Source organism: Fundulus heteroclitus, chromosome 12 (assembly GCF_011125445.2).
Source record: "Fundulus heteroclitus isolate FHET01 chromosome 12, MU-UCD_Fhet_4.1, whole genome shotgun sequence".
Taxonomy (NCBI): domain Eukaryota; kingdom Metazoa; phylum Chordata; class Actinopteri; order Cyprinodontiformes; family Fundulidae; genus Fundulus; species Fundulus heteroclitus.
Genome location: NC_046372.1, coordinates 38715133 through 38729171, shown reverse-complemented (window position 1 = coordinate 38729171; position 14039 = coordinate 38715133). Strand labels below are relative to the sequence as shown.

General features: G+C 42.3%; 2 protein-coding genes across 3 annotated transcripts; one reads left to right on the top strand and one right to left on the bottom strand.

The window, feature by feature from the left end:
• Nucleotides 1-4729: 4729 nt before the first annotated feature.
• On the top strand, nucleotides 4730-10178 carry prkab1b (protein kinase, AMP-activated, beta 1 non-catalytic subunit, b). The gene is made up of 8 exons (XM_012852101.3): nucleotides 4730-5127; nucleotides 5221-5387; nucleotides 6607-6776; nucleotides 6853-6946; nucleotides 7065-7179; nucleotides 9284-9417; nucleotides 9526-9594; nucleotides 9839-10178. Exons 2-8 carry the CDS (start codon nucleotides 5250-5252, stop codon nucleotides 9914-9916), a joined length of 798 nt encoding a protein of 265 aa, XP_012707555.2. The 5' UTR covers nucleotides 4730-5127; nucleotides 5221-5249; the 3' UTR covers nucleotides 9917-10178.
• Nucleotides 10179-10700: 522 nt separating this feature from the next.
• LOC118565035 (phospholipase A2-like) lies at nucleotides 10701-12984 on the bottom strand. Of its 2 annotated transcripts, none has more exons than XM_036144581.1 (4): nucleotides 12807-12984; nucleotides 12555-12711; nucleotides 12334-12461; nucleotides 10701-11004 (listed from the first exon to the last, which is right to left on the bottom strand). In XM_036144581.1, exons 1-4 carry the CDS (start codon nucleotides 12838-12840, stop codon nucleotides 10880-10882), a joined length of 444 nt encoding a protein of 147 aa, XP_036000474.1. In that variant the 5' UTR covers nucleotides 12841-12984; the 3' UTR covers nucleotides 10701-10879. The 2 variants fall into 2 exon arrangements, with proteins under 2 accessions (XP_036000474.1, XP_036000475.1); XM_036144582.1 differs by having other exon boundaries at nucleotides 10701-11001; nucleotides 12807-12971.
• Between the last annotated feature and the right edge of the window lie 1055 nt (nucleotides 12985-14039).

The window sequence follows — 14039 nt, the reverse complement described above, 5'->3', positions numbered from 1 at the left end:
TCAATAAATAATTATCTCTTAAATGAGGTGCTTTTATGGTTTCCTCTTCCATTTCTATGTGAAAGCGCTTGGTTTCATAAATGTAAATGAACTTACCTCCTTGTAACCTACGGTATTCACTCAGTTTGAAGTTTCTTTTACATTTTATCCTAACGGCGCTCTTTTATTCAGCAGGATGTAGATCAGTTAAGCCGTCTAGTCTTGTTTTCCGGATAAAGATGCAGACAAATGTATTACCACTCCTGGTAAAGAGGTTTAAAAGTCTTTTATATGCAGTAGCATATTTATATTTCACTTTAATTGGAGTGCCTTTTATCCTGTGAGGGTAAAAGGTCTCATGTTAAGAAATACTTATGTTTCTTTAAATGACTGGTGGTGGAATCCCTGCTTTTGAGCCTCTTCATAACTTGGTCTTCTCGCATACAGAGCCCATGCAAAAATATTCACTCCCTTGGCTCTTTGCCTATTTGGTTGCATTCCAACTTGTAATTTAAACGTTTAATGATCTCATTTTATACGATGGACCTGCACAAAATAGTCTAAGTTGGTCAAGTGAAATGAGAAAGATATGTGCAGAAAAAAGCATTTCAAAAAATGGCATGCGCATATGCATCTACGCCCCCAACTCCTCCCCCCAACCCAAGCCAAACGCTATAAAACCACTAAAAAGATGCAACCAGTTACCTTCAAAGGTCACATATTTCATGGAATGAAGTCCACTTGTGTGCAATCTAAGTGTCACATGACCTGTCGGTATAAACACATTTTCTGAAAGCCCCTAGAGGCTGCAACACCACTGAGCTACAGGTATTACACCATGAAGAAGTACATGAAGAACAACTCAGGATGGGGGTCATAAAAAATAGCCAGATCTATGATGCTCCCCCACAGCAACATCAAATCCATCATCTTTTAACGGAAATCACGTGCTACCACAACAAACCTGCCAAGAGAGGGCCCGACAACCAGAACTCACAGAGCGGGCCAGGAGGGCATTAATCAGAGAGGCAGCACAGAGACCCTGTGGTAACCCTGAAGGAGCTGCAGAGCTCCACAGCAGAGACTGGAGGATCTGTCTCTGGGAACACAATAAGCTGTAGACTCCATAGAGCTGGGCCTCATGGAGGAGTGGCCAGAAAAAAAAAAGCCATCACTTTGTTTTAAAAATAATAAGGCATGTGCTGAGTTTGCCAAAAGGCACACGGGTGGCTCCCCAAATGTATGGAGGAATGTGCTCTGGTCAGATGAGACTAAGATGAAACTTTTCTGAACTTCAAGGAAAACGCTGTCTGATGCAAAGCCATCCCATCACCCCATGAGCACCATCCCTTCAGTGAAACATGGTGGTGGCAGCATCATGCTGTGGGGATGTTCTTCAGCAGCAGGGACTGGGAAACTGATCTGAGCTGAAAGAGAGATGGGTGGAGCTAAATACGGGAAGATTCATGAGCAGAGCCTTTGTCAGTCTGCTTGGGATTTAAGGAGAATGACACGAAGCAGACTGCTAAAGCAACACAAGAGTAGGTTAAGGGGAAACATTCAAATGTGTTGGAACGGCCTAGTCAAAGTCCAGACCTCAATCCACTCAAAAATATGTGGTTAGATTTAAAAATCGCTGTTCACAAGAGAAAAGCATCTAGCGTGAAGAAGCTGGAGCAGTTGAGCCTCAAGAAACAAGCAAAACTATTGTGCATCCTGACGTTTTCTGTTATTTTGTCCTATTTGTTGATTGTTACACAAGGAATTGTTTCTGGTGAACCATCTCAGGTGGCACCAATCTTATTCTGGGAATCTTCTGGTATTTCAAAGAATCCATGATGTAAGGCACTTTGGGTTTATGATTCCTGGAAACTTTGAAAGTGAGACAGGCCCATAACACCACAGGTCCTCCTCCACCATACTTACCGCTGTACAAGTTGCTTTTAGGCCAACAGAATAAATGTGGTCAAATTGAAGGTTGGACATCTCAGAATTTCTTGGTGAAAGACTAGAAAAGATTGCGATAAAAGATTGTTTGGTTTCAAAGCTTTATCTTTATCAGGGGATGTGATAAATCCGTCCATGTCAATATATCCAATCGTATAACAGAGGAGAATGCTATTGTTACTTTGTTTGTTCAAATACGACTCAGATCCACCGGTTGTATTATTATTTCTCAGTTCCAGTTCTAACACTGCTTGTAGAATCAGCAGATTTATATTTCGGTATTAGTTTTGAAAACTGCCACTCGTGGATGCATGTTATTTCGGTGTAAATATCGCATCTGCAATGCAAATAAGACAGACAGTGTAGCCATGTCAAATAAAGTGTGTAATTACGTATGTGTTTGAAGATATTTAATAGGGGCAGGTATAAATGAAAAGATTCCTTCTTCCCAAAGGGAAAATTTTATATGATTTTGAATGATGATGAACTATAATGTAATGTAACGACAAAGACACGGTTGCCGAGCATTCTGTATTCTGAATAGTGACGGCAGCAACAATTACCAACATGGACAAGAGGGAAAAGGTGACCTGGTCTTCAGTGAAGTACTGACGACACTGTTTAGCGTTATTTGGAGTGTATACAGTCCCACTCTGGAAACTGGATAGCTGTGGGAACGTGTCACAGGAGACAGACGTGCTAAAACACGGAAACTGCTGAGCTGCTCCAGCCTATAGCCGTCAACAGCCAACAAAAGGAAAGAATCCTGAATAGGAGGAAACAATTATTTGATTGCATTTAAACGAACGTGTAATAGTGGAGTAATCTGATCTTTTTTTTTTTTTTTGATCGACCCAGAAATAAATGAAATCAATTTTTCTGAAGGCCTTCTTAAAAGAACAGCAGGCTGTGTAGCAAATTAGTGATGGCTTGAAATAAAAAAAAAAAAAAGTCTGTGGCGTCATGATCTTTGATTATTGTAGTCTGCTGTTGTGATCTTCACACATTTCAATAAATGTTTTTTAGAGATCATTTAAAAAGGAACAGAAGTGTAAAACCATGTCTATTTAAGCTTCACACTGATTATTCGGTAATAACTCTACCCTGAATAGTCGGTAACATGCTGGAAACAGACAGAAGTCTTGTTTTTTTTTTGTTAAACCTTTCAGAGTTGAGTTAAGGGGATATGTTTTACCATTTTGGTATGAGAAGTTTTTCATAACAGCATTGACTGAGCAGCATAATAAGTGTAGCAGTACTACTTCATGGGACTTATCCTGACCACATCCTATCCAGTTACGTGCAGGTAAATACAGTCACAATTCATTTTAGACCCACACATTTTAGATTGGTAGATCCTAAAATGGCAGCTTTCCGTCTAAGGAGGAATCCAGCAGACTGCTGCAACATTTGACCAAGCACAGAGTGACAGAGGATAAAAACAACATAGCTTTAATATTTAAAGCCACATATGTACAAAGCAGGATTTTTACTTGTCTACCGAATATAACAGGGTGCCACTGACAAGATGCCAAAAACTGAGAAATTTGCATTTTATCCATCCATCCATCCATCCATCCATCCATCCATCCATCCATCCATCCATCCATCCATCCATCACCTTCAGTTTATCCTATAGATGTGTTACTAGTGGATATGGGAAGGAAACCACAACCCCACGTCACTTCCAAGCCAGGAGGGCTATACGATGCTGCAGTCCAATTACCTCGGAAATTTAAACTGGCCAGTCAGAGATTACATCATCTCTGCTTATTTGCATTCCAGTTTCCATTTTGTCAGAAAGTAGGAAAAAACAAAACAAAACAGACACTCGCCCAAAAACCATTATTAAATGCATAAATACAGCAAACCCGAGTCTCAGAACGCATTTAATAACAGTCACATTTTATCGCAAAATTGTTGTCTGTTTTTCAAGCCGTGCTGTTCAGCTGAATATCAAACATTAAACAGTCGGCCTGTTAAAGTATTTCTGATTCTGATCTACAGTGTTTTGTGCATATAAACAGGGCTGGTAGATCCCGTCCTACTGGCACTGAAAGGTAGGACCTGTACGACGGACTAAACGTAACGTCAATATAAGAGAACTGCTAATAACAGTCAAAGTATGAAGTTTTACTCAATGTTATAAGTAGCCATTAAGAACGTGGTACGATCCTGCTGCACCGACTGTCCGACTTTAGGGGCCGTTCCAGTTGAAACATTCGACTTGGGGGTCGGAAATTCCAGATACCAAGGGCAAATGGCGCGCAGTAGAAGCCCTCCAGCAGGTGGCGCCCATGAGGCCACCAATCAGATGCCTCGACCCACACCTTTCAATGCGGAGGAACAGCGGCTCTTCTTCAAGCTGCACCACATGATGGAGACATTGTCTTTAGGCCGGGCCCAGCCCCACTAACAACCATTATTTACAGCTAAACACAGGAAAACACGCCAATAAAACTGTGTCCAAAATGACAGTACACGGCGCTGGAAATGTACTTTGTGAGATAAACAGTTTTTAATCATGCTTTTGATAATAATAAAAAAAAAACATCAACACGTTTCTTTTCACATAACAAGAGCCGCCATCTTTAGCGGCTGAAAAATAAATGCTGCACTCAGTTCATTTGAAAACTTAGAGAGGCGAGAGAGCTCGGGACCAAAAACAATGTAGCAATATGTCTGGATTCTCCTGGTTTTGGTTAGGGTTTGAGTATTTCCAACGTACCAAGTTTGTGACACCAGCCATAAAAACAGCTCATTGACAAGCTGCGGAGGAGGAAGGGTTAAGCGCTCCTCCTCCTCCTCCCCGCCAGAGACAGAGGAAGGCATGGAGGCGGAAGAGGTGTGTTCTCCCTCACAGACACACACACTCAAGTTTCCTCCGAATGGCGAAAACAGGCGAAACAGCAGGACAAGGCAACTGCAAACAAGGAGAAGAAAATAGAAAAGCAGGGGAATATATTTTAACAGCGCGACCGCTCGTCTTTATTTAATCGTTTTCTCTGAGAGTTTCGCCTGTTCTGTCAGAAACTTGTCCGCTTCGAAGACGGAAACGGCGACTAAACATTGACTCGGGACCTTTGTTCGGGGCTGGAAGCACAAACACATGTCTGCGCTGCTTTAAAGCAGCCTCGCGCCGTCCCGTCACACTCCAGCAGACCGGACGACCCCCACGCCCCGCCGCGCGCGACCATTTCGGTGGGTTCTTCTTCTCCTGTTGGCCTCCCATCTGTCATGTAGTTGTGCTGGTCTGCGTGGCTCAGGTGAGCAGCGGCTCTCTCTCTCTTTCAGTGCTTGATGCGGACAGGCTGAGGCTCAGGATGGGCAACAGCAGCAGCGATCGCTCCAGCAGCGAGAGGTCCCTCAGAGATGGGCAGTCCGGCGGGAAGGAGGCTCGGCCCAACATCATGATGGACAGCACGGACGACGCGGAGCTGTTCCACAGAGACGACCCGAAGGTACACCTCCAGATCTCCGGTCCAGCACCGCACACACCAGCGACCACGGAGGAATGCGGGCATCAAGCCAGATGTGCGCAAATGGAGAATGTTGCTTTCTAAAAACAAAAACAAACCCCGACAAAAAAGTAAAAAAAAAGAAAAAAGAAGTACATTAAAAGCAGCTGTGTGTGTATATATAAGAACAATATGGCCGCTCCATACATGCAATAAAACGTCAAATCGGTGACATGAAAACATGGGATTTCAGTTTTGTTGCTGCAGCTGTTATACATTCTTTTCAAACCAAGAGGAATCAAATCAGGAATTTAAAGTGTGTAACTTTATTGTAATATTTCCCATACTGGAATTGAGAGTATGTGGGGGAAAATTTGCATTTCCAGACTTTCCCTCCCTATCCTGTTGTCTAAAAGTTGCACCCAGTCATCCACCCAGCCTGTTGTTTGTGCTGATGTAAAGCCTGAAAGCTGCCATACATTCACAGAAAAGTTTAAAGTTTATTACGATTTAAAAAAAAAATGGCTAAAAATGACGGTATGGAATTTGGACTTGGACTTGGAAAAATGTGTTGGAATCGTCCCGTCTCGTTTGTTATTGTAAATGGAAAATAATTAACACGTATATGGAGTATTATCAGGCAAACAAAAACTAAAATTAAAACCGGCAATCTGAGCGGAAAGACCCGTCATTAATTCAGTTCAATTTATTAGATTTTTGTTTCCCATTCTAGTAATTGTTTTTGGCAGTAATAAAACCAGTAATGTAACTAATACATTTTAGAGGCCATGCATTCAATCCTGGTTGGCTAGTAGAATATTTTCCTAATAGTATGCAATGGGGTGCAGTGTAACTAACTAAACCCCCGTAGGTCAGGCAGCATCCATGTAGCGTTACAGCAGAGCGTCGCTGAAATGATGGCGACTGCTGTTTTGACTCTGCAGGTTGATCTTTGAGTTTACTCAGAGGATTTAAGCTGTCTTTGTCTGTAGCGGTGAGAGGAACCATTTATGTTGTACCACCTTTTGCCTGCTTTCAGGGTGGTTTAGTGTTGAAGAAAGGTTCTTGGGGGGAAATGCATTAAGCCAAGTTTTGTAACTGCAGAGAGGCGTCCAGAGAAAATGGTTAGGAAACCTGTTTGATCTCAGCTGGGTGTCCAGACAGGAAGTGTTCAGTGTTGCCCCTCATTAACGTCAGCCTTGCACTTTGATGTCTTTCCCAGGCTTCACCAGACATCCAAGAGTTTCTGGCCTGGCAGCAGGACCTGGACTGCGACAGTAAGGACCCAACGCAGGCCCGGCCGACGGTGTTCAGATGGGCGGGGTCGGCCAAGGAGGTCTTTGTGTCTGGTTCTTTTAACAACTGGGCCACTAAAATCCCCCTGAACAGAAGGTAGCTAAACTTGGATTTAAGCTTTTTTAGATCTTCTCATATAACTGAGCTGATTGTTTATGGTTCTCTAACACAGTCAGAATAACTTTGTGGCTATTGTGGACCTACCTGAGGGGGAGCACCAGTACAAGTTCTGCGTTGATGGGCAGTGGACTTTGGATCCGACCGGGGTGAGTAGGGGCTGGAGGCTCTGGGTATCCACCTACTGGACTTATTTCATTTCATCATGTATAAGTCTTGTCTGTTCTCCCAAACTCTTGTACCAAAGCTCTGATTGTGCTCCAACAGCCCGTGATAACAACCAAGACCGGCACCGTCAACAACACCATACAGGTGAACCCGACTGACTTCGAAGTCTTCGATGCCCTCAAGATCGACTCGCAGGATTCGGCAGACATGTCTGGTAAACGGCAACTACATCATTGAAGTTCAGTCCGCGAGCTCAGACGTCACAAAAAGCTCTGTGGTTTTTGAAACGGAACATTTGATCTGAGGTTAGACCGGAGAGTGGAATCACCAGATTTTCATTTTGGCTGGCCCTCCCCCGCCAGAAACGTAGCGATCCGATCTTTGCCAGTGCAATCCAGCTGGGGCTGTACGATTTTGCCAAAAAGCAAAACTGCGATATATTTCAACCACAATCGTGATTTAGTGTAGACTTTTCTCTGCATTAACCACAAGCAACAAAACTGGCCTGTAGATCAAGATGTTTGTAAACAAGGACTATATTAAAACAAGAAATGTAAATGTTTTTATTAATCAGATTATTATTATTATTGAATAGAATAGCTTGTTGGACATCAATCCTTGTTGAACCTAAAGTGCAACCACCAAACACGTCTATGTATTAAACAGTTTGACCAGTACTTAATGCTATGGTGAGATTCCTGAAAGTTTCTGATTAAAAAAGTATGGTTATATAAACTCTATATAAACTAATAATAAAATTAGATTACCTCATTGCTGCAACTTTTTCCCTACCATGTGGAGGCTATCCCACTTTAAACATATTACCGACACCTAAAGGACACGTCTGATCTATTAATTGTTACATAGCCAACAATCGCAGACCTCTGAGATTTGGAAACTGTGTTTTTTAAAATTGCGATTATATCGCAAATGCAATTTATTGTGCTGCCCTAAATCCAGGATAGCAACATTAGCCCTATTCACATGTGATTTGTAATGATTACAGAGTTTGTCTGTGTTTTTAATCCCATGCGAATGCGCCATGTCTGTAATTTTTAAAGTAAAAATTCCCCTACAAATTACCTCCTGTATTTTGCTGAACTCCGAGGTCATGTGATGATACTACTCCTATGCGAATAGGCATCTCTGTGATTTGGGCAAATGGGCGGAATCTGATACGTGAATAGGCAGATTTTTTGTTACCTGAGCGTATTTGCGTTTGGTGAAGAATGGAGGCTGCATTGGAGTGTTTAGAAAACCTTGGGTCCCGGCCCAGCAAAACCCCCTCAGAAAACAAGCCCAGTGAGCAACCCCTCACTCAGTAATACAGAGCCCGTTTCTATACTGTATAAATGCAAATATTATCTCCTGTTGCACAGTGCAATAGACCGGGGAAGGGGTTCTGTTAGAGAAAAAAGACTAGCCCAAATAAGCGCCGGCACATCTATTAGCGACTTTAGAAAAAAAGAGAGCCCAGAGACGCTTGTAAGTGGCTGTTGGCTGCACTGCTTCCATTACACAGCCGCTCACATGTGCAATAAGCAGCAGAGATGTCCGTAGATTTCTGCACATCCCAGGCTTTGGTTATCCCGTGCCAATGCGCCATGTAAAAAGCTGACATAGGGGGATAATTTATTTATTACATGAGGTCCCTTGGTAAAACTAGTCCCGTACAAATAGGGCTATATTTGCAGCCAGTTGAAGTATAAAATATCACTCTTGTTACTGAAGGGGATGAAAAAAATCAAAGTGAGCTTTCTTCACTGTCAGTAAAGTGTAAAAACACTTAAAAACTAAAATGAGGTGAATTTCAGCCCAATTGGAATGAAACTGTATTTCATGTGTAACGTCCAGACATGTCTGCGTTTAGTCAGGTGGGGAGAGAGCGGTGCTTTCAGCAGATTACAGCAAGGCATGGACATATGAGAGCAAAGTTGCTCTGTTTTGTCCTTTTAAACTTTAGACCTCTGTCTCTCATGCAAAGCTGGTCTTTAGGAAATTTAAGAGGCAATATTGCGAGTACACACGGGCTGACGCTTACACCAACAATGCTAATTGCTAATACAAGATGCTAGTTACAGTGTAATATGGTAGTTTTTTTTTTTTAAATTGATATGTAAATATATAATATATTTTAGCTGCTAAAGACAAATTTGAATCAGGTGAAATCTGTATCAGCACATCAAATTTATAAAAATCAAAAGTCAGCCACAAAACTCTGATCAGTGCATCTTTAGTTTGAACAAATCGTCATGCTTGGAAACCTTGACTGTCAATAGTTTTCAGCTTTGCTAACTAATGTGATCATTGTTGGTCAGACTTGTCCAGTTCCCCGCCCGGGCCCTACCAACAGGACGGATATCTCATCAAGCCAGAAGAGAAGATCAAGCAGCCTCCCATCTTGCCGCCCCACCTGCTCCAAGTGCTGCTCAACAAAGACACGGGGGTCTCTGTAAGTCCACAGCTGATGCAAGTCCTTGCTTGGAAGTTGCACGCTTTGTAAGAATCTAGCTCTTGTGATTAAGGAAAAACACATTATTGCTTTTGAATCTTCCTTCAGTGTGACCCGACACTGCTTCCAGAGCCCAACCACGTCATGCTCAATCACCTGTACGCCCTCTCCATCAAGGTAACAGGCTGAAAATATATATACCTGAACACTCAACATCTACAGTTATGGTTATTTGATCGACCGGATTATGCAATCACATAACTGGTAGGCGTGTAAAATGTTAGTAGTAGGTATATGAAAGCTGACATCCTGTAAATTTGGGTTCACGTTTGGATCATAACCCAAAAGAAACCCTGCAGCGCAGATTGTGACCACAGGAGACCCTCAGTGTGTGAAAGATCTCTTTACGTCTGTGTTTCAGGATGGGGTGATGGTTCTCAGCGCGACTCACCGATACAAGAAGAAGTACGTGACCACTCTCCTGTACAAGCCCATATAACCAGCAGAGGTCACAGCCAAGCTCCTTTCTTTCAGATGAGAACAAGCAGATGTTCTCCACAGCTGCTACTTGCAATGTTTATTGGAAACAGGACCAACATTTATAACGAAGCGTTCTGAGAATCCGTTGTTCTGATCTTTTTATCTGATGATCTTTTATTTTATCAGCCTGTTAATACCGAGTTGTTTTTGTTTAATGTCACTTCAGAAATGTTTCCTAACGTCAGTTTGTGAATAAATCAATCTTGTTGAGAAAAGTCAAAGTTTCCTTGTCACATAATCTGCATGATTCAAATTATTTTATTCCCACTTTGCTTGACTTTGCTGGGTTTTGTCTATAATTTGGCACTGGGAGACAATCTGGTTGCACAGGAATCTATAAAATTACAATACTCCTAGCAAATGGGGGGGTTAATATGGAATTTGATTAAAGTATTTTCCATGTAAGTATGGAAAAATAGATTTAGAAATGGTTACACTTTGAGACTTAATTCCTTTCCCCAGTTGTCTGAAAGGTCTTACATTGGTTTTTGCATGTTTCTGACCACTTTAGGCCACCTCAGCTGAAGAATTAAATTCATGTGTTTCAACACAACTTGACTACTGTTCACATTTCCAATTATGTTTCATATAAACAAACTTAAAATATAAATACTTTTTTAGTTGTGCTTCAATAAAGCCAGAACCTGATGCTTTGGCTTCATTAATCTAAGCGGTCTTCTGTTACATTGTGTGCAAAATGGATCTTGTACCATCAAAACTGTAATAACAGAACCTCTCCAAGCATGAGTAGACACAGTTTATTCAACTGATTTCCTTCAGAAAAATCAGAGTAAAACATCCATAATTTTATAATGGCTTCCCAAAAAGGCATTAGACGTGGAAGTCAGCTGTGTTATACATTGTGCGCTCTGGCTGCGATGTGACTCAGCCGACCAAGAGCTCAGGATCCAGGTGCTTGTTGTCATGTGGAGCAGAATTTAGGATCCAGATACTTGTTGTCAGGGTTGTACGTGTGCCGGGCAAAGCAGTGAGCCGCCACACGGTCGCACTCACACACCGCAGCCTGGCACTTGTCGTTGGTTGCTGCAAAGAGAGAAAATGTGTGTGGGGGGAAAAAGGCATGAAATCCTCCTAAATATTGAAAGGCTGCATAGGAGGAAAAAGGGAGGGCTTACAATGCTTAGCAAAAGTATTCCCACTCCATAAATTTTTTCACATTACAGCTGCAAACTACACCGACACACAGCAGTTCATAAGCGGCGTGAAAGGAAAATGTTGTGTGGTTGACTAACAGAAGTCTGAAAAATGCACGTCTTTGTGTACGGCTCCTTTGAATCATTACTTTGTAGAAACACCTTTTAGTGGAATTCCAGCTATAAGTCTCCTGGGGTCTATCTGTTCCAGCTTTAAAATCTACATATGCAAATCTTAATACTTTCCGAAATAACTCGAGTTCAGACAGATTGGATGGAGAGCATCCTTCGGCAATTTTCAAGCCTCTCCACTGAATCTCAACTGGATTTAGGTCTGGACTTTGACTAGGACATTAAACCATATGAACCTGCTTTGATTCAAACCGTCCTGTTGTTCTTTCTGTATGTTTGGGGACATTCTGCTGCTGGAGGGTGAACCTCCGCCCCAGCCTCAGGTCATTGCTGCCTCTTAACATTTTTTTTTTTCTTCCAGGATGGTCCTGTATTTACCTTTGTCTCCATATCAGTTCTGACCAGCTTCCATGTGCCTGCTGAAAAAAAGGCATACCCATTCCATTTACAGATTATGGACTGGGCCGTGTGTCTATCATCCATCCCTGACCTGGCCGATGTGTTCTTTGGTCTTCATGATGCTTTTATTTCCTTAATTTTCTCTAGCAAACCTTTCGGACCTTTTACAGAACTGAAGGATTTACACTGAGATTCAATTATAAAGCTGTTGCCCTAGACTTTCTGTAGAGGTGTTGGAGTAAAAGGAGCTAAATATTTACACCAGCCAAGCTTTTCAGATTTCTTTTGGCAAAAAATAAATAAAAATGTTGAAAACCTTTGCAGGGTACCCTGTTGATAAAATACAGGAGAAAGGACGTTATCTTGATTGGCCAATAAATCTATATCATTCAAACTCAAAGTCTCTATACAGGAAGCTAAAAATACAGCTTTGCCCTGTATGGTACTGTATGGTTGCACACTGTTAGTGAAAACCAACAAGGCATATTTATGGCCAAAGTAATGGTCTTCTCATTTGCTAGCACCAACATATGCCCAATAAATTTCAACATTTCACACCATTTATTGGATTTGTGGCAGCCGTTTTATGTTCTTTAATCTAGAACACGAAGGACAGTTCTATGAAGAAAGCGAGATATCAGTGAGAGAAGTATAGATTTAGACTTACATCCTCACTCGCCGTTGGCCTTACCTGAGCAATGCACCTGTTTGTTTGAGCAGCTGAAATCATAAGCGATAATGTGGGGCAGGTCAAAAATACCCTCACATCCCGGAATCTTTCTGCTGCTTTGATAGCATTTATCATGGACTTCACAGCATCTAAAAATGCAACGAAAGAGTGCGTGCATTGAATGGTTCGTTTTCTTCCATGAAAAAAAAAAAAAAGCAACAACCAACCACATTGCATCCTACCTGTCCACATCGTCCACAGGTGTTCCACCTCCGCCCAAGCCGCACCAGCAGCCGTACTCGTTGTACGCCAGAGGATTAACGCCAGGCTGGGCACAGGTGATCATCTCCCCAAACTGCCACACGGCGATGGGAAGATGTCCTCCGCTGACCATACATGCTGGAAGGCATGTGAGATGGACAGGTTAAGCCAAGAAAACTGTTTGAAAAAGACTTGTTCTTAACATTACATAAAGATGAGTTTTGTAGGCTCACCGGCGAGAAGCAGCAGAAAAGCCTTCATGTTCATGGCAACAGTCAAAAGGATGTGGAGCCCGTGGCAGTTTGCTCAGCAGCACTAAGAGAAGTCAGATAACCAAAGTGGGAGGTGTATACAGTTCAAGATTTTTCTTGCTCGGACTGGTCGGTCTCACTGTGTTCCTTTTGGGTGGATTACGTGTGTGGAGTCACGACATCCCTGAGGAGAGGAAATCTATTAACATGTGGGCTCTGATTGGAAGGTCACAGGGTGACCAACAAGCAGTGGGGGTTCTAGATCAAATTTAGCAGGGGGGCCAGGATGGGGCCAGTGTTCTTTAACAGGGGCACAGAACAAAAGATTGGGGAAAAAAAGCCTAAACAGGTCAACGTTTCATCGTTTAATATATTAAGTAAGCCAAAGAACCAATTGTGGCTCTGGAACAGCAGGTTGCAGACCCCTGATCTTTTCTCAATACAGCGGGAGCTTAACGTGAAACAGCTTCATTTTTTTATTATTATTATATTTATTTTTTAATTTTTTTGCTATTTTATTATTGGGTAAAAACATAAACAAACAAACAAAAAAAAATACAACTGATCAAAATGACCAGTCAGTCACGGTGTCTTTGTCAGCATTTATCATCCTAAGAAATTTAATATCATGTTTTTAGTACAGGGGCCATAACAGGGGCCAGGACCAGTTCTACAGGGGCACAGGCCCCTGTTGGCCCCTGTCTAGAACCGCCCCTGCCAACAAGCAACTGTGAACGAACCATCGGTCCCAATAAAACCAGAGAGATATGGCACGCTGCTATAGGCATCCGATTACGCCTCCAGACCAATTCAGGTGCACTATTCAGACCGCTTCTAGAAGCATTAGTGAGACAAAAAGAAAGTTCAGCCAAATGTGCAAAAAGTGCATTCCTTACTAAATATTCCACAGTCAACTGTAGTGGTATTATGACAAAGTGATTGGAGACAACAACTTAGCTGCAGAGAGGTAGGTCACGTCTAAGTCTAAGTGGCTTTATGGAATGAGTAAGACCTGGATGGCAGCCTCGTCCAGGTCTTGCATCACCAAGCACAGGGTGCAGTGGTGTAAAGCGTTGGTTTTCAACCCTGGTCCCAGTGTCCTACATGTTGTACAGGTGTCTCTGCTCTGGCACACCTGAATTAAATGATAGCCTGGCCTCCTGAGGACCAGGGCTGAAAACCACCGGTGTAAAGCAGTGAAGACATGTTCTCTTG

Bases quoted from the DNA above. Each gene is read 5' to 3' on its own strand.
- LOC118565035 (XM_036144581.1), bottom strand. From the start codon at position 12,840: ATGAACATGAAGGCTTTTCTGCTGCTTCTCGCCG. The intron at 12,712-12,806 runs GTGAGCCTACAA...CATGCCTTCCAG, and splicing joins TTTTCTGCTGCTTCTCGCCG to CATGTATGGTCAGCGGAGGA. The intron at 11,005-12,333 runs GTAAGGCCAACG...TTTCTCTCTTTG, and splicing joins CAAACAGGTGCATTGCTCAG to CAGCAACCAACGACAAGTGC.
- prkab1b (XM_012852101.3), top strand. From the start codon at position 5,250: ATGGGCAACAGCAGCAGCGATCGCTCCAGCAGCGAGAGGTCCCTCAGA. The intron at 6,777-6,852 runs GTAGCTAAACTT...TCTCTAACACAG, and splicing joins AAAATCCCCCTGAACAGAAG to TCAGAATAACTTTGTGGCTA. The intron at 6,947-7,064 runs GTGAGTAGGGGC...GTGCTCCAACAG, and splicing joins GGACTTTGGATCCGACCGGG to CCCGTGATAACAACCAAGAC.